The sequence below is a fragment of the Helicoverpa zea genome, chromosome 4 (assembly GCF_022581195.2).
Source record: "Helicoverpa zea isolate HzStark_Cry1AcR chromosome 4, ilHelZeax1.1, whole genome shotgun sequence".
Classification (NCBI taxonomy): domain Eukaryota; kingdom Metazoa; phylum Arthropoda; class Insecta; order Lepidoptera; family Noctuidae; genus Helicoverpa; species Helicoverpa zea.
In genome coordinates this window covers 4,039,478-4,059,069 of record NC_061455.1, presented here as the reverse complement: position 1 = coordinate 4,059,069, position 19,592 = coordinate 4,039,478, and the positions used below count along the sequence as shown (strand labels likewise).

The 19,592-nt window shown below is 36.0% G+C and overlaps 1 protein-coding gene across 2 annotated transcripts; it reads left to right on the top strand.

Annotated features, from left to right (window-relative positions):
• The first annotated feature begins 1,122 nt into the window (after nucleotides 1-1,122).
• Nucleotides 1,123-17,858, top strand: LOC124630013 (synaptic vesicle glycoprotein 2B-like). Of its 2 annotated transcripts, none has more exons than XM_047163715.1 (11): nucleotides 1,123-1,513; nucleotides 9,675-9,836; nucleotides 11,682-11,844; nucleotides 12,193-12,314; nucleotides 13,103-13,341; nucleotides 14,033-14,178; nucleotides 15,331-15,436; nucleotides 15,572-15,870; nucleotides 16,065-16,192; nucleotides 16,478-16,576; nucleotides 17,562-17,858. In XM_047163715.1, exons 1-10 carry the CDS (start codon nucleotides 1,426-1,428, stop codon nucleotides 16,567-16,569), a joined length of 1,545 nt encoding a protein of 514 aa, XP_047019671.1. In that variant the 5' UTR covers nucleotides 1,123-1,425; the 3' UTR covers nucleotides 16,570-16,576; nucleotides 17,562-17,858. The 2 variants fall into 2 exon arrangements, with proteins under 2 accessions (XP_047019671.1, XP_047019672.1); XM_047163716.1 differs by lacking the exon at nucleotides 1,123-1,513 and adding an exon at nucleotides 8,879-8,924 and having other exon boundaries at nucleotides 17,562-17,853.
• Nucleotides 17,859-19,592: the final 1,734 nt, after the last annotated feature.

The window sequence follows — 19,592 nt, the reverse complement described above, 5'->3', positions numbered from 1 at the left end:
GAAGAAGCCTTGTGTGTAAAGATGATAAAAAAATAACCTCTGAATTTCTTCCAGGTCATGCAAAAGGTGTGGATTCACAAGAGCAACAACAGAACATACAGAGTGATGTTCCGGACAAAAGGGTTATAGATTTATACGAACGGGAGTTAATGCCTTTGCAAATAATAATAAAAGAATTAAGAGATGAGATCGATGTGCTGGCGGCCCAACAAACCTCATTCAAAGATAACATGTTTTGCCCAAACAAACCTAAATTGCCACGTTTGGAACACTCGCATAAAAAAATGTATTGGGTGTGTGAAAAAATAAAGGAATCTGCTTGAATCAAGATGTGTATGATGTAATACAAATACAAGAACCCACCTTTTGTTTCATCAAGACACCGCGGAAAACATTAAGAAAATCCTTTAGTAAGAATTCGGAGAATTAGATAAACGTTCAGAATAATTGTTACTCAGGGGCGTAGTTTAATGGGTCGATAAATGCTATTGACTAAATACCCAAAACTAACTCGTTGTACCTAAAGTTTCTTTCAATAAAAACAAGCTGAATTTATACTGTGCGTTACCTAAAGGTGCTCAGTATGTACCACTTAATTGAGGAAAATAATTAAAAGACTGCACATACGACCAAGAGCAAAAGGAATACATGCATAGTAAACACTGATTTATTTAAATATTCGAAAAAAATAACTATACAGTCTGCCTCAATGAAGGATAATGTATCATAAATGCTTAACTTTCTGTCCTGTGCCTGTCCATTCTCTTCCTGGCTGTACCTTCAAATATAAATTGTAGCTTTCAAGGATAGCTCAAAGTCGTAGTGAAGACTCAACACTTTGTTTTATCGATAAACGAACAGCAGTCTCACTTTTGCCCTTCGTAAAAGAGTTAATTCCATTTTATTAACATAATTAAACTCCAGGAAACTTAAATAAACAAATACCCAATTTGTTTATGTCACATACAAATTATTTATGATATATTTTATCAGCGAAGGTTATTAACACTTAGTCATACGAACAAAAGTATTAATCCGTATCGGTCGCCTGTCTTCAAAACTGATGTTCACGAAAATAAAATAAAAACGAGACGAGAGACGATAATTCGTGACGTGTGGTGCGCGGACAGCGTAGGGACTGGGTGCCAAATGCCGGACAGTATCAGAAATAAGTCCTGATAAACATACAAGCTTATAACACGCACTCTTACGCTAATTACCGTTTCACAGTGTATCAGTCGCGTAAATCGGACGGGTTGCTCTGACTAATAATCAGCTAATTAATTGAAATAATAATATCGCATGTTTTCGTTCATCGTTACATTGTACTTATCTGCAGTCGCGGTTCGACTCTTAAAAACAATGCTTGTTGATGGTGCTGTGACTAGTGGTTTTTAATTTATTTTTAAGTTAAATGTTTTTAAAATGGAAGATAAAATAAATACTGTTGCTGAAGATGTTGATAATAAGGATAAATATGCGGCGAATTTGGATCAAGCATTGGCAGTGGCAGGTAAGCAATATAATACATTAAATTATTTCTTTGGAACTATTTTGGAGTGAACCAGTAGGCCAGTTTAGTTTTGATCTGTGTTAGACATAACAATTGGCGCTCATATGGCTTGTTCCTATATAATGGGTCTACAATGTATTGTTGCCCACTTGTTGTTAAAAATAGGAGCACAAACAAAATCCTTGAGTTATTTGGCCTAGACTTTGATACACGCAATAGAATAACATTTCAGTCATTTTTCAGCTCGCATAAACAATTTGATCAATTACAGAGTATAATTCGCATCGAAAAACATTACATTTAAGTTTATTCATCTGATTCTGACTTCGAGCAATTTTGTGACTCATATTTTTGTAGAATTTAATTAGTGGTTTCAATACAAATAATAATTGTTTCTATTGAATGTAGATAGTTGTGCAGTTGATAAAATAACGTAGAAAAATTCCTATTTTAAAATGTAGATCAGGAAAAGTGTACCTAATCTACCACTTCCAAATTATAAGAGCATAAGGGACAATGTTGAGAACTTTTGCGCTGCATCTAAAAAAACCTTATTAATAAAATTATATAAAAAACTGCACGCACCTAATAGTGTCAGCCCATGTCAGAAATTGTTCTAGAAAAAACCTCAGCTGAGAAAAAAAGGTAGTCGACCTAAACTGGAATTCTGTATAGGTAAATACATAAATTACCCCTCTGTAAACAGGTTTGTTGCAGAAAGGGCATGGTTTTTCCATATGTTTCTACCTATTTACTTTTATCTTTTACACATATCATTTCGATTTATTTCATGGACTAGCTTCTGCCCGCGACTTCGTACGCGGATCCTGTCCCTTACGCCAGCGACTACGGGGTCAGCAAAATCAAAGATCTGAATAATTAATATTGAATTTTAAGGGCCCGTTGACTTGGAAACAACGGAATACGCATAACCATTAGAAACGTTCCATATATTAAATTTTTGTACTTTAACGGCAAAAGCACAGCAGACTAAACAAAACGCTGAGAACTGAACCGCAATAGACGTGACCATAGGGATAAAAGTGGTGATTCTAATTAGTCCGCATTTAAGTTGTGAGTGGCAAAAATATTAGGTACCTACACGTATTATTACGTAAAAAAACATTAAATAGATGACAAAGTCGTGGTGACTTAGTGGAAGTCGTGGTGGTTTAGTGGGTAGAGAACCAATCTCTCAAGTATGAGCGTGCGGCTTTGATTCCAGGTCTGGCAAGTGCCTGCCAATGCAACTTTTCTAAGTTCTTATGTACTTTCTACGTATATTTTGGATACCAATGACCGTTATTTGGAGGGGATGTTAAACTGTAGGTTCCGGCTGTCATTGAACATTCTTGGCAGTCGTTATGGGTAGTCAGAAGCCAGTAAGTCTTACCAAGGGGTGTTGGGTTGAGCGGGTAACCGGGTTGTGGAGGTCAGATAGGCAGTCGCTCCTTGTAAAACACTGGTACTCAGTTGCATCGTGACTGGAAGTCGACCCTAAAATAATTGGGACAAAGGCTCTTGAGATAATAACGACAATAATAATGAGATACAGGCACCGCAGGACATCTGAGGCTGATGACGGGGAGTAGCGACCCCGCGGGGCTATATATACTGAGTTCTCCAGGGAGAGTATACTGTCCCCCATCTCCGGCCGGTCGGAGTGAACCATGACGGGGGTAGGTCTCACGCCTATGGCTTGGCTTGGCCGTCCAGAGTGGAGTCGCTAGAGCAGGATTAGTAGCCCTGCTCGGAGGGTAGGTGCCTCATGGTAAGCACAGGGAGCGCGTAATCAGCGTTTAAAGTCCACCGAGGTATCCTCACCCTACAGCCGCTCATGTACCTGTTGCCCTCTTGTTGCTATTCAGTGACTGGTTCCCAGGGGCCCAGTAAGTGAGGTGGCAAGTCTCCACGTGCCATTTTTACATGTACCTAATACATTGTCATCCACTAACATCCCATCACAATAGCCCAAGTACTTTTCCTCCATAGTTAGCAATAGTTTAGCATAGAACCGGGGATTGTCTTTTTTTAACGACGTCCACCGGGGATTGTCCTTGGGTTCATTTCTATAGTGTATAAAGGGATAATCGTCGGTTTTGTGTCACCATTTCATTAAAGTTGTCTCAAAAGGGCTTCAGCGTGTTGGCTTCGGCCCCACGTTTGCCTCCCAAAAATTCGGAACTCTGTAGTCCCGAGGTCTGGAAGAGACATACAAAATAATAATGAGATATAACGAAACAAAGTCGGAGATTGGGGGCTCGTAACGCCACGTCTAGGTATGTAAAATTTGTACTAAGCAGTGACTTAACACAAAATTCAAGCGTGTTGTATCTTCGTTATTATTTGTTTGTGAGAGAGAGAAAAGAAAAATACGTGTCCATTATTTTAGGGTTATCTAAAAGACGGACTAATTACTTTTTTTTTGATTCGCCATACCTATTTCATAACATTCATTTCTATACATTTCAAGTGTAGTATTGCTCTTGAAGTTCCACATCAGGTGTTCCAGATCTTCGATGTTTATACGTCAATAGAGAGTGCTTATCAGATTGAACCACTTTTGCTAAAACGTCATATCTTCATATGCTATAGTCTAGCTGGGCCCCTGGAGTTCCACATCAGGTGTTTTAGATCTTCAATTTGTATAAGTCAATAGAAAGTACTTATCAAATTGAACAACTTTTGCTAAAACATCATACCTGTATATGGTACAGAGAAGCTGGGCTCTTGGGGTTCCACATCAGGTGTTCCAGATCTTCAAATTTATTATCTCAGCTGAAAATGCTCATCACATGAAACAATTTTTGCCATGGCACCATTTTTGTATCTCTTATAGTTTTGTTGGTCTGTTGGAGTTCTGCATCAGGTCTTCAAGTTTCGAAGATAAATTATAGCCTATATGTTGACCAGGCTTAATACTGATACAACAAAGAAAAAATCATCGAAATCCGTTCAGTAGTTCGGAAGATTAGCGTGTACAAACAAACAGACATACAGACATACAGACATACAGACATACAGACAGAATTTTTTTTTTGGATTTGTGCTCCATTACTGTTTCTAAACCCCACCCAATTATTATTTTTTTGATATATTCAATGTACAGACACAGTTTTTTTACAGATTTATTATATGTATAGATTATTATATGTATAGATAATACCTCCAAATGAATTAAATACAATGAATTCTTTGATAGAAACATGTTTAAAATTGTTTTTTGCCTAATTGTAAATCTGACTGACTTCATCATGGATATAATTTCACATAAGTTGGAGTTCGAAGACTGACAAGATTAGACAGTCAATCCATATTTACAATGGTTGCCCTGTTGCATCTGGTCATAGTAAACAGCCATTTCCAATTTGGCGAAAAATTAGTCACAAAAAACCTGTTGAAATCTCCGAAAACTCGTGTCATAAATTACTTGTAATTTCGTAATCCTTCTTGCATTCATTGGACCTTATTTGGTCCGTCACATGAATACATTTGCCAATCTTCAATACCGACCACTATACTTTTCGGTGCATCGGAGTAGCTGCATAAACTGTTAACCCACATTTCAAAAAAAAATATTTATCTTTTCCTTGACTCTCTTTTCGAGAATGGATGGATTGTGGAACGCGATACTTTTTCGAAAAAAACTTTTTTTTTATATTGTCGTTCAATCTTAGCATAAAAGCAAGTAATTATACTTAAATAACAATATATCCTGGTAGGCAGGTAGCAATAAATATTGATAACAAGCCAACTAGATACAAGAGATTAATCACCCACAATAGACCTACGATTACATTTTAATACCTACAATAAACAATGCTAGCACGTAATGCTAATATTTGAAGTTACAATTTTAAACGAGGAGAGCATGAGATAAGCCGATTTATATAATATAGAGTTAATCAAAATCTTCCTCATGCCCAGTTCCAAACGCTTATCAGTGACAAAACATTGATACCGTTAGCGAATTGTGTATTGTTTTACAGTGATTCTGCATAAATGACACAAAATATTTTTTCATCCCACCATCTCGGAAAGAGTAGTTTTACCCTTTGATATCTGAGCGCAAAAGTCGTTTTTATCCTCTAGAGCGGCAAAGTGATTTGAATTTAGAACATCGTGTGCAATACTCCATTTGTGACAATCTTGATATAGCCCGGTCAAAATAGACATAAAAGTAGTGGTCAAATAACAAAAACTCCCACAGAGCTGATTTTTGGTGGAGAGCTAGATTTGATCATTACAAATAAAATACTAAAAGTCCCCATCGATCCCATGTGTGCGTCAAAAGTTATTCGAGGTCAAATGTCAAAATTTTAGGTTTTTTGATTTTTTTTCGAAAACGGTAAGTTTTATCAAAAAAAGACATCAGACCAAATCGTAGATCTTTAAATTTTCTACAAAAATAGCATTAACAGTTTTCTCCTAAATCTTACCATTCCTGAGATATAGCGATTCAAAGAGTCACACTATACATGATATGCACATATAAGCCACGTACATACGAGGGCTACCTTTAAGTTGTATCGTTTGAAATAAGTACAGACAATCTAATAAGTTAATACCATTTATTGTTTTTCAAAGAATTCTCTGCGATATTTAATGTACTTTTGCACGCATTAAACCCAGTTCTTGAAACATTTATTCCATTCTAAAGTGGGGTAGTCAAATTGGCCGATTTGTATGAGTCAATAGCTTTTTCAGGTGTGCTGAAACGTTTACCACGAAGACTTTACTTAATTTTGTGGAATGTAAAACAATCGTTATGCCCACGGATCTATGTCACGGTATGTTACATGTTGGTCTGCGACAATTAACTGCCGCATAGCCTCGATATTATCTTGGGTCATATCGGGTTTTGAACTACCTTCAAGTGGCTTGTCTCTAAGGCTAGATTGCCCACTTTTAAATCCTAAATATCAGCGTACTGCAGTCCTAAGGCATGGTTCTGCATCACTAAACACAGAACATTTTTTTTTTAAGCGCTGAAGTCGCGACAATCCGCTTTTAAAGTTGTAGAAAATTATCGCACGCTTATTTTCCTTCGACATTTCCATTTTTATCCAGAAGACTGGGGTTGGAAATTGATACATAATATCTGGAACCTATTAAAACTTTACTCCCACCTGCTCCAGGAAAACTCCTGACATAATTTTTTGCAATTGCAAAAAATATTGTAGTATCAAATCATCCTCCGAGCCCTTTTCCCAACTATGTTGGAGTCGGCTTCTAGTTTAACCGGATGTAGCTGATGTAGTACCAGTCCTTTACAAGGAGCGACTGCCCCATCTGCCCCCTCAACCCAGTTACCCGGGCAACCCAATACCGCTTGGTTAGACTGGTGTCAGACTTACTGGCTTCTAACTACCCATTACGACTGCCAAGGATGTTCAATGACATCCAGAACCTACAGTTTAACGTGCCATCAGAAACAGTCGTTGGTGTCCAAAATATGCTTAGAAAGTACATACAAACTTAGAAAAGTTGCATTGGTACTTGTCTGACGTGGAATCGAACCCACTCATACTTGAGAGGTTGGTTCTTTACCCACTAGGCCACCACGAGTTTTTGTATGAATCTGATAAATCTAAAACAATCACAATAATAGTTAACCCAATAGTTAATATCAATAATGACATCATATTAGAACTTGACGGCAATTATTCCCTTAAACTATCCTAAAATTGTCATGACAGTTAGTGGAGTAGGCCTACAGGAGAAACTACGGTAAAAAAAAACGCACCGAGTACACTACCTCACAGGTGGCGTGGACATGTGTGCATGTCATGTATGGAATATACTTTGATGCGCAATATCTCAGGAATGGTAAGATTTAGGAGAAAACTGTTAATGCCATTTTTGTAGAAAATTTAAAGATCTACGATTTTGGTCTGATGTCTTTTTTTGATAAAACTTACCGTTTTCGAAAAAAAATCAAAAAACCTAAAATTTTGACATTTGACCTCGAATAACTTTTGACGCACACATGGGATCGATGGGGACTTTTAGTATTTTATTTATAATAATCAAATCTAGCTCTCCACCAAAAATCAGCTCTGTGGGAATTTTTGTTATTTCAAATGTCTATTTTGACCGGGCTAATAAGACTTTTCAAAAAAATACATATTAAACAAATAAAATACTGCTTAAATTAATTAAGTAATTTTTATTATTGTTTTTACATAGATTTTTATCCTCGTTTCATTTTTAAACTGAGTTTTCAAATAAATTAACTTTAATATGTACTTCTTTTTAATTTGATACTCATATGTGCGCGCCATTTTGTTTTTTTGCATTTAGTGATTTCCTCGATGAGGTGGGATGAAAAGTTACGTGTTGCACTCGAGTGCAAAGATTTTTCACCTTGTGCTCTTTTGGTTCCCTCGCTATCGCTCAGGATTCTAATTATTGAAACACTCGCTACGCTCGTGTTTCAATTTTAGAATCCTTCGCTTGCTCGGTCATCAAAATTGAGCCCCCGGTTAAAAAGCAACTTTGCACTCATGTATAACAAATAACTATTCTAGGGCGTAGTTTCAAAAAACAGTTACTGTTCAGAAAGTACAGTAAAATGTAAACGTAACTCTGATTTGCCTTAGCAACCAGCTCCGATCCTAACTCTTATTAAAAGTACAGCCTCTTTTTGTTACGGCAGACGCGACCTTTTTTTGGTAGCTATATAATGTAAGTAGGTAATATTTATTTTATAGACCCAGTCACATAAACTCTATTTTTCCTTTTAATTAAAAAAAAAGTTAAAGCAAGTGGGTTACTAACACGTATGCGTCGTCTCTATCAATGTAATTATGATATTGCATAATTATGTCTTTGCTAAATTAGGTAAACAGCTTAACTTACTACCTACCATTATAAGACAATTTGTTATTCGATCTATTACAAACATATGTTAATTAATTTAAGCAACACATGTGGTACATGCACCATGATGTGGTACAAATTTCAAGGAAGTAAACAGTATGGTCTTGTCATGATCTAGATTCAAGTATTCTTAATAAGCTATTTAGTACTCCACGTGTCTAATAGATTAATGAAACCAGTTATTCTAATAAAACTAGATAGATATGAGTAAATCTCACTGATTTGAACTTCGTCATCGTCGTCGTCAAGTCATCATCTCCCGAGCCTTCTCTCAACTACATTACGCAGCAACAACTGCCTATCTGACCTCCTCAACCCAGTTACTCGGGCAGCCCAATACTCCTTGGCTAGACTGGTTCAGGCTTCTGACTACCCGTAACGACTGCCAAAGATGTTCAATGACAGCCGGGACCTATAGTTTAACGTGCCTTCCGAAACACAGTCATCGGTGTCTAAGATATATGTACTTACTTAGAAAGTACATACAAACTTAGAAAAGTTGGATTGGTACTTGCCTGGTACTCATTAGGTAAGTAAGTAAAATGTTTTAATTGTTTCTGATGTCCTTTTATTACCCACTTGACCCATATAGATAGGTACCTACAGCAAAAGTAACGAAAGAAAATGCATTAATTACCTGTTTAAGGTACAAATGACAATAATAAGGTAAATATGTAAAGCGTTTAGAAGATCGCGGTCAGATTTAATGAAATAAATGCACCTAGTAATCTTGACTTTAAAATACCTTGAACAAAAATTATCGCATCAAACTGCTGACTGTTGCAATCTATAATCGGACACAGCCTCGTTATAAAGCAATTCCCGATAATTACAAGGCTTATGATGGATACTAATTGAGACATTAAATTAAAGCTCTGAATAAATAAACTCTTTACCTACAATGTAAGGAAACAAAGACACCTTTTTCCAACTGCACAGCTCTTTATATTGTTACTAGCTGTTCCACACGGTTTTACCCGCGACGTGGGGAAATTTCTTCCCGTACTCGCATAAAACAGCCCATGTTCAGCGCATTTTGTATAGCTTCCTAACAGTGAAAGAATTATTCAAAATCGGTTCAGTAGTACCGGAGCTCATTTGGTACAAAACAAACAATCAAATCTCTCTATATCTTTTCTCTTTACATATTACAGTAGATATAGATATATTTTTACATTAACACAGGAAATACATCATCCTCCGAGCCTTTTCCCAATCATGTTGGGGTCGGCTTCCACAGGAAATACATTAATTTAAAATTGTCTAACTCCCGTTTCAGGTATCGGATGGTACAACATAAAGTACTGTTTAGCATTGGCCCTATTCCTGATAGCAGCTATCGTGGAACCAGTTGGCTACTCCTTCGTGCTGCCAGCAGCGATGTGTGATCTCAACATGACTGATGGCCAAAGAGGATTCATCTCATCTATACCTTATATAGGTTGGTTCAGTTCACACCAGGGTCCCGATTCTCCTAAGTTAATAATGTCAAAATCGAATAGAAATCGAATCGCAATATGATCGCAATAGAAGTTTTAACCATATCGGGCATTCTGCTACTAATAAAAGACCAATCGTATTCCAACGACATTCGATTGGTTTTCGTTTGGTCTGCTATTTTGGTGATTTTGGTCTATACGGTAGTTTGTTCTACAATCATATTGCAATCGTAAATCATTTGCAGACAAAATGATTCATTATTGAATGACAGAAAAGGATGAAAACGTTTATTTCAAAGAAAAAATAGCGGAATGCCACATACGCTTCAATCGTAATCGAGTCTGGATTGGATCTCAGTCGAACCGAGTCGAACGTGAATCGTATGTAGCTTAAGTAAAATTAGGAGAATCGGGCCCCTGTAATCAACAACGTACTTCTGAAGTTAGCGATTTGACGCCTCACGTTTGCGCAGTAGGTAATGTTTTCTTTTTAAACAAGTCAAGTTTAATAAGCATTATGAAGTTATCTTCGGACAAGCAAAGCATCTCCACAAGATCTACATATCCCAAAAGATGCGCATGGAGACAAAAGTAGCCTGAAATCGATTACCTATTCAAGTTATCAGCATTGTTATTCGATTACGTGCCCCTGAAACAAAATCAGTGAAAATCACAGAACTGATAAAACACCCATGCGATTCCGTTACATAATCTTAAATCAATTAATGATATCAGAAATAATTATAAGAATGTTTAAATGGGAGTGTCGAATGATATGGATATAATTTTGTGTTGCGATTTTGATAAAAACAATACGTATGTGTTACAAAAAGTAGGCACCGTATATTAATAATTCGTTATGTTTATTTTATAGACACACAAAAGTATCAAACCTATATGAAGGACATTTAAAAATGAAGTAAATAATACAATTATTAAAACCTGTTCGTTTCTAGTCTTTGGTCTTTTGGTCCTGGTACCATTAATTGTCGTCACTTAAAGGTCGTAGGTACAGCTGCCAATATCTGTCGAAAGATAACTAAATAAATGTACACCTAGATATTAATGGAACAGGTACAAAACCCCAATGAAGGCCAAAGTGACTTAATTGTCACATAATGAACTAATTAAAACCAGTAATGCATTTACTGAAACAATCGGATCTACTTAAAAAATCCTGGGCCATGTTTTTCTCGCTACTTAAACTATTTTCTTGGAAATCAATTTATATTTTTACGAAAATTGCATAGTTTTTCTGATAATGACCATCATGACGTTATTGAATTGCATCAGAGATTTTTCTGAATACTAGTAGAATATTGCTGAAATGTTATAATTCGCTTCGTCTTTTAAATAATTGAGTCTTATTTGAAAACAAATAATTTCAGATTACAAAAAAATCATAGCACGCCGTATATGTAGGTACATATGATAACATTCAGGAACTCTATGTTTGTGTGGGCGTTAATAGTTCCGGCTCTAGTGGTTAGACTAACGATCATTAGCAACACAGGACATATATACATACCTACCTATGTACCTAACTTACATACATGTCTTTGCGTTGATAACCGTTTTGATTTATTGCCTAGCTTCTGTCAGAGGTTTCACCCACGTCACGTAGAAACTACCTAATTCACGTACCCTGGAAAAGTACCTTGAGCCTCGCTCGATAGATGGGCTAGCAAAACACTGAAAGAAAATTCGAATCGAATCAGTAGTCCCTGCAACGTAGGATATTTAATAATCTGGACACTCAATAATTTCCTTAGAAACCACATGAAAGCAAAGCAGACAGATAATAATATGTAGATTCCTCATATACCTAATACCCAAATTTCTTCTAGGTATCGTGGCAACATCATTCCCATGGGGCTACTTGGTAGACACGCGTGGTCGAAAGCGGGTGGTCATTTACGCCTCGCTACTGGCTGGGGTCTTCGGAATGACAGCTGCATTCATGCCCAACCTCATAAGCTTTGCAGCGTGCAAATTCGTCACATCACTTTGGTAAGAATAAGTGGACCACTAAATAATTTAAACACTTACCCGTCTTTTCCCCTACATTTTTCTTATGGGAACTCATCAAATGACTCCTCCCGCTGTGGGTTAGCAGCGTGAGGGAGTAGCGGTCTCTTACTGAATAAAACCCATCATATTCCTTCGTAGGCCTTTTATGTATCTACTAGGGCTGCCGTAACTCTTTCGAACAATCCCGCAGCTTCTCTCCCCTACCTAATATTGCATGCTCTCCGTCTCCGATGCATTGTTTATTTTTACTATATTATTGTAACTGCCTTCAAACAAGGATTCAACTTATTCCTATTCAACCTTAACATATTAATTACTGTTGGTCAGCATAGCCTGCCCAGCGGCGGTGCCTTACACGTTCATCGGTGAGATTCTGCCGGCTAAGTACAGGGATGTGGTGCTCTCCATCACGAACGCTCTGCAGATCAGCGGCTCTGCTCTAGTGCCTCGTGAGTATTACAAGTTTATAAAGACCAGTTTGAAGGCTTTTAAATGGGACAACCGTCAGCCAATAGCATAGTACAAACTTATATCCCCGAGAACCGAGTACACATCCGACTCTGCTTCGGAAGGTCATCTGCCTAATTTGGCAAATATTCAGTCATTCAAATCAATTCAGACAATAGAGGAACATTTACTACTTATGTCATTATTTGCATTTTATTTATATTCCTTTTGCTTTATATTTTCACTAAGAACATACAAATGGACTCTCTTATGTATTCTCTTATCTACTCCTCTTATGTACTTTCTTATGTACTTACTCTCTTATGTACTCCTCTTATATACTCTTCTTTTGTACTCTCTTATGTACTCTCTTATGTACTCTCTTATGTACTCCTCTTATATACCTACTCTCTTATGTAATCTCTTATGTACTCTCTTATATACCTACTCTCTTATGTAATCTCTTATGTACTCTCTTACTCTCTTATGTACTCTCTTATGTACTCCTCTTATCTACTCTCTTATGTACTCTCTTATGTACTATTTTATGTAATCTTTTATGTACTCTCTTACTCTCTTATGTACTCTCTTATGTACTCCTTTTATGTACTCTCTTATGTACTCTCTTATGTACTCCTCTTTTGTACTCTCTTATGTACTCCTCTTATATAGCTACTCTCTTATGTACTCTCTCATGTGCTCCTCTTATGAACAGTCTAATGTACCTACTCCTCGTATTATTTTTTATGAACATTATGCACTCCTCATTCTTTCTTTTGTTCTGTTCCAGTACTGGCTTGGGGTATACTGCCTCTAGATTTCCGGATAGATTTCGGACTATATTTCTTCAGGCCATGGAGACTCCTTGCAATTATATACTCTTCAGTCTTCATACTGGCAGCAGTACTACTGACATTTGGTCCCGAAAGTCCAAAGTATTTGGTGTCTCAGGGCAAACTAGATGAAGCACTTAAGGTTCTTCAAACGATGTATGCTGGAAACAAAAGAAAAGCTCCTGAAGACTATCCAGTATGTCCTGTTTTTGTCCTTAAGTTAAGTAGGTACGCTATAAAAAACACTAACTGTGTGACCTCTCACTAAGAAACACGTAACTTGACGATGATAAAACAGCTTAAGTAGGTCATGGCACAGTTTCAGGGATATTTAAATGTTTTGCCAGAAAAGTAACATGATACATGAGAAGATATGGCGAAATGTTTAATTTAATTGGTCCATTCGAATATAATTGATTTTAAGTAAACCACTGAGGTATTATGGCCCAAGATAATAAATGAATATACTCTGATAACCCACGTAATTATTGTATCTGTAATCAGTTTTCATTAAGTATAATTCTATCACTCTGAGTATCTATTTAATTATCAAGCGTAACGCCAGATATAATAATCATAATGTGATTGCGCATATATCCAAGACGTATCGCGCGAAACAACATAATGGCGCCTCGCCTGTTCTGAAGTTTTAATATTATTGTAGCTCCAGTTGCAATAACTAACATCACATTACAGGACTCCCAATGATAATTAGCACTGGAAAAAACAACAATATTTTCTTCATTTTCTGTCCAGATTAACACAATAATGAAGTACCATACGTTCAAAAGAATCAGTCAGACTTCCATTTGCTTCTATCAGCTCAACCTTGTTTTTAGACAAAATTTTTATTATAAAAACACTAAAACAACGAACTCTGGTTTCAGATCAAGCGGCTGGATGCTCCTCAGTTTGAAAAACAAAAGACCGGTTTTCTAACTTCATTGAAAGTACAAAGCTTGCCGTTACTCAAACCGCCATATTTGAAATGGTTTGCACTGAACGGATTTCTTCTGTTCGGCATATTTGCAGTGTAAGTTAATAATTATCTTTTCCCATATACATCAAAGTAAAAGTTGTATAGTAAGTTCAACTCAGTCGTGCGCGCGGCCCTATGTGTGGGTAACCCTTGTACATACACAGTGACTTTGTGTGCGTGACAAGAGGTACAGTCGGGTACAAATACAGTTATTTAGGGGTTGTATACGGCTGTTTAAAGTACAGTTATTACGTAATTTAGTTTATTTATTTATAATGATTCTGTATCGCTACTTGAAAAATCAAATGATGAATTTTCGAATTCGCTATTTTCACCAATGTTAATTATAAATTCTGACTCCATGTCAAAATGTCTATAGTATTCTTCTTTTTTCTTTTGTACATGTCGACAAGTATTACCCAACATCCCTTCATCAATTTGACTTAAACGTTCATTTATGAGTTTCATTATTTCCGTCTTATTTTGGTTGACATTATGCGAAGCAATATAATTTTTTAAAATTCCCCACACATTTTGTTTCCATTATTATACTAAATTATAGGTCTTTTACATTCTTAGTCCACACATTTATTTATTGTCCGCGTACCCCGAGCTAGAAAATATGTAAGGAGTATTTAATTCATCTTAGATATTTCACTTCATTTATTTCTTAGATACTGTCAATGTCAATTTGAAAAGCCGTATGAGAAAATAATGATAAACTGTAAAATGTAATAATGAAAAGCTTTGAATGTTGTTTCATTTTTTTGAAACGCTACCTGACTCCTTAAAACATTTTCTCCGTGAAGAACTAGACATTTTCGTAAACGACTGTACCCATAACAAAAAGCGATGAGAACACGTCATGCTCGGACGACGTCACTATCACACGAATGAAAGTTGTATATTTACAAGCCGACGCACACATAGGGCCGCGCGCAAATCTGAGTTGAACTATCAATAACAGCTTATTGCGTAAGTAGGTAGTTTCCTTAAATGTTCCTAACCATACGTACTTACGGTATCAATCTTCCCGACAACTTCTGAAAGGGGGGAACCCATACCATCATCACCATCATCTACCGAGCCTTTTCCCAACGAAGTTGGGATCGACACCCATTCCCTATTAGGGCTAAAATTCTTAAGTACTTTGACGATCATGTAATTTAAGCCAATAACATTGGTCATTATTTTTTTCTATTCCAGATTAAATGGTTTATACATGTGGGTCCCAGATGTGCTCAACCGAGTCCTGACTGGCGACGGCGAAGGCATGACAGCTTGTGATGTCATCTTCGACCGACTTAACCAGGTTAGTAAGGCAAATAGAACAGAATCTATATAGGAAGATATCTTACCTATATTTATTTATTAAATCTGTTGTAAAACACAAAGAGACTGTTCTAAATGTAGGGTATCTACTCACTGGTAACTTTTATTCTTTCAGACTATAGCAGAAGACGCTGAATGCGTAGACACAATAGAAAACATAACATTCGTCATCAGCTCAGTGGCAAATGTAAGCTGTGCCGTAATAGCCGTGGCAGTCAGTAGTACAGTCAAGATTATTGGCAAGAAACGACTCTTGATCTCCGTCTACCTCTTAATAGGAACATTTTGTGTTCTCATCAATTTTATAACGCAGGACATGCTCTTTGCTGTTCTGTTGTCCTCGTTCCCGATTATGGGGTTGGCTATAGGCCCTGTTAATGCTTACGCTGTAGAATTCTTCCCTACGAATTTGAGGTGAGTTGTATTTTCAAAAACATAACAGCCGACTTAAGTGCATTTCAAGTATTGATTATGATTGATATGATATATAAAATTCAGTCTTACTACAAATGTCCCAGTCTAGCCAATTGCAATAATTTGTTTAGATCCTTTTATAAGTCCACCAATAGCAGTAGTAAAATTCCAAAATATGTATTTAACAATTTCAGAGGCATGGCTGTGAGTTTAACCATGATGTTGGGTCGAACAGGCTCGATAATAGGCACTAACGTCGCAGGACTGCTTCTGAACGCGGTCTGCGAATTGACATTCTATTTGTTTGGAGGATTACTTATACGTACGTATATAAGCAGTTATTAAGATTTTTTATTATCAAATCCCTACTTATATTAGCTTTGCCGCGAAAACTTCTAATTTAAATGAAATTTGGGACATAGATAGTCTGACGCCTGAGAAAGGACATTCTCCAATTTTTTACTCGGTGCGGGAAGTAGTTTCTTTAGACTATGGGTCGCTTGTGGAACCATGGGAAAAAGATTCCAAATTTTTTTTATTAACTACTTTGATATTTAATATCAATCGAATTCTCGAATTTTTAACTAAACTGTTGTTTGTTTTACAGTTTGCGGTGTGCTCTCATTTTTACTGCCGGGAGCACAAAAGACGCCTACAAATCAAAAGCAACTGCCATTAGAAGATATGACCCGACTATGATGAACTAATAGGCATGATGACAAATTTTTAAATTCCTTTGTATGATGTAGGTATACGTCTATTTTATATGAAAAATTATTAATTTTAAGAAAATGCGAAGATTTTTTATCAAATAATTGCATTTTTCTCTGTCCACTTTGAATCCGGCGCGAAAACGCTTGTCAGTGGCATGGTGTCACTTGTGACGTCACGACTGAAATTACAAGACGCGAGTAAGCAACGCTCGTGCAATAATTAAGTTTTTTGTGTTATTAAATATGAATTCGAAAGGGCATAGGTGTTGTGGGGTCACTGGGGGACCAAGTAAGAACACATCCAAAACAACTCCTGATAAGTTATTTGTGTACGTTCCTCACAATACCTACAAAAATACGAAACAAGTGGCTTAAACTTGCAAGGCGAGATTCAAAAGCAATATTGCCCAGGGTACAACTTTATTTTTGTGAAGATCACTTTGATGTAAGTTATTACGTAGTTCTCTAGATTCTAGCATAGTTTATAATGTAAATAACTATTTCGAGGTTAGGTTTCATCTCTCATTGTTTTTTAATTAAACTAGTATACTTACATGGAAGTTTTAACATTTCTAAATTCAGCTGAACAAAAATCTTTATTTGATGCCAAAAACTTTCCCAGCATTATGATATCAATTCTAGGCAAATTAGCGCTGTTTGCATTGATAAATCCGGGCTCCATAACTCGTGTTATAAACAACTAATTAATTAAAAACAAAGATCGCAGTGGAAGTTCACAATAACGAAATGTGACGTTCGCGCGCTTTCGCGCGAGTTGTTTTGAGAAATGACGTCACGAGCTTTGATTGGTGTTCAAGATATCATGGCGGATTGCCTTATTTCGTAATTTTATTTTATAAAAATACATATTAATCACATTATTAATAAAGAAAACAATGCGCGTTTTATATTCCAAGCTTCAAGTTTAATTTAATAAATATATTATTTTAATGATTTTTGATTACTGTCATCATGCCTATTATAATTTACAGTATTAGGTATATAATATATTGTTAAATTAAACTGGTGTTTTATACGATTTTGTGATTTATTTTATTTTTGTGATTACCTTTCCTAAACTCCTACTACTTTCTAGTTTACTTGGTTTTCAATTAATGGGTTTTATTTTTGCTAGAAGATTAAATATAATATTAACTCTGTACACGGACTAGTAAAAAAAGTAAGGACTCCGCGCCGCGATACTAGAAAGTGAAGCAACTTTTGTTCTGTCAATGTATGCCATCGAGCTTAGAATTATAAGGAGACGCCGTTTTGATATTGACGTATCTATAGTTATATAAATATGAAACAAACTATGCAACATAGTTCTGTCTCACTCTTTCTAAGCAGATAAGTGTATTTGAAAACAGGGACAACAATATTTTTGTGATTGCGTAAAATGGTGACATTTACTTTTGAAATCCTTCTGCGTGCCATATCTGGCCATATATGTCATGGTAGTTGTGCTGTCAAATAGGTGCTCTTCGTGACTTATTTTTGCTATTTTATAGAATATCACTCGTGTTTACTTTTAAGACTTTACTATTTCAATAGTGAAATAATCAACGAATATGCCTATGTGTTGTATTGTGAAGTGTGGTGCTAGGAAGCACCAAAATCAAGCTGGATTGTCTTTACACAGGTTAGGAACCTATTTTTGCTAGAAACTACATAAAATAATTCACATTTTATAAAAAATATGTTACGGGAACATGAATTGATGGTGAAAGTACTTATATTTTGGTTTATTTCTGTATAAAAACCTATATTTAGAAATAAATGTTGTTTACAATAACATGTTATATTGGCATAGTGCTGTGCAGTTGTCATAATAGTATCGATATAATATCCACTTAATAAGTCTGCTTTTACAAATTTTAACATCAGAACTTACTGTCTCTAAGACACTGAGCCCTCAGAGTTGTGTATTATTTTCAACAAAACATCAGTTAAAAACATTTTGATTAAAAAGGCGTATTATAAAATTCAGGATTTTAAAGACATATTTTATTGAAAATAATATGTTTTGCCTTTTTATTTTCACATGATGCTTCTACGGCGACCACGGGCACGGCAGTGCTTCCGCACAGACGAGCAAATCGGAATGCAAGTTGCAATATTTGCTTGAGAACTTAGTTACCGAGTATAGATTTCGAATTGTATAAATATTTTTTTCTTAGCACTAAAATTGTTTTGTACAATCGATTAATACATAATTAGCTCCATTTGCATTATATAACTTTCTCATGAATAGCTTGAAAACGATTTTAAATTATTGTATTTTTTTTAAGAGAGTATCTCCTTATGGCGTTTCTTGCGGATTCTTCTTCATAGGACCGAATCTTTGGCACCTTGCAACTAGTCTGACGTGAAAGAACTTTCATAGGGCTATTTGAAATAATAAATAATTACTTTGCCTGTTTTTTTTTTTTTTCAAAGGTATCACCCTACTGAAATGACTCCTCCCATTTGGTTGATGTTGTTGAGGTTATTAGTATCAGTGAAGTTAATGTGATAGTTAGTTCTATGACGAAGAGATTATTTATATTCGGTTATTTTTATGCACCCAGTAAGACTCGTACATACTTCTAACTAGAATACAATATCGATATTTGTTGAATCCGGTAGCGGTACAACCCTAGTAATGGCAGCCATTTTAGTTACGACTGCAGACTGACAGTAGGTGTGCACGTTTTTTTCGTGACATTTCCTGTCCCTATAGTTATATGTCAATGATGTATGCGTTACGGGGATGCCAGCTAACAAATATCTAATTCTCCCATCGATTTCGAATTTTGAGTTGGTGGTGTTCACATGTGGTTTTCTTCTCAACGCAAATTTTGAGCTATATTTGTGCTTTTTTGGTGTTTTCTGTGGTGCCTGCTTAGTTTTGAGTGTGTTTTATATGTAGATTTGTGTTTCATTATTCATCATTTCATCATTTCATCTGTAAGTAGTCTTGTATTTTAATTAATTTCGTGCGACGTCGGCGTATGCCAATAAATAAAC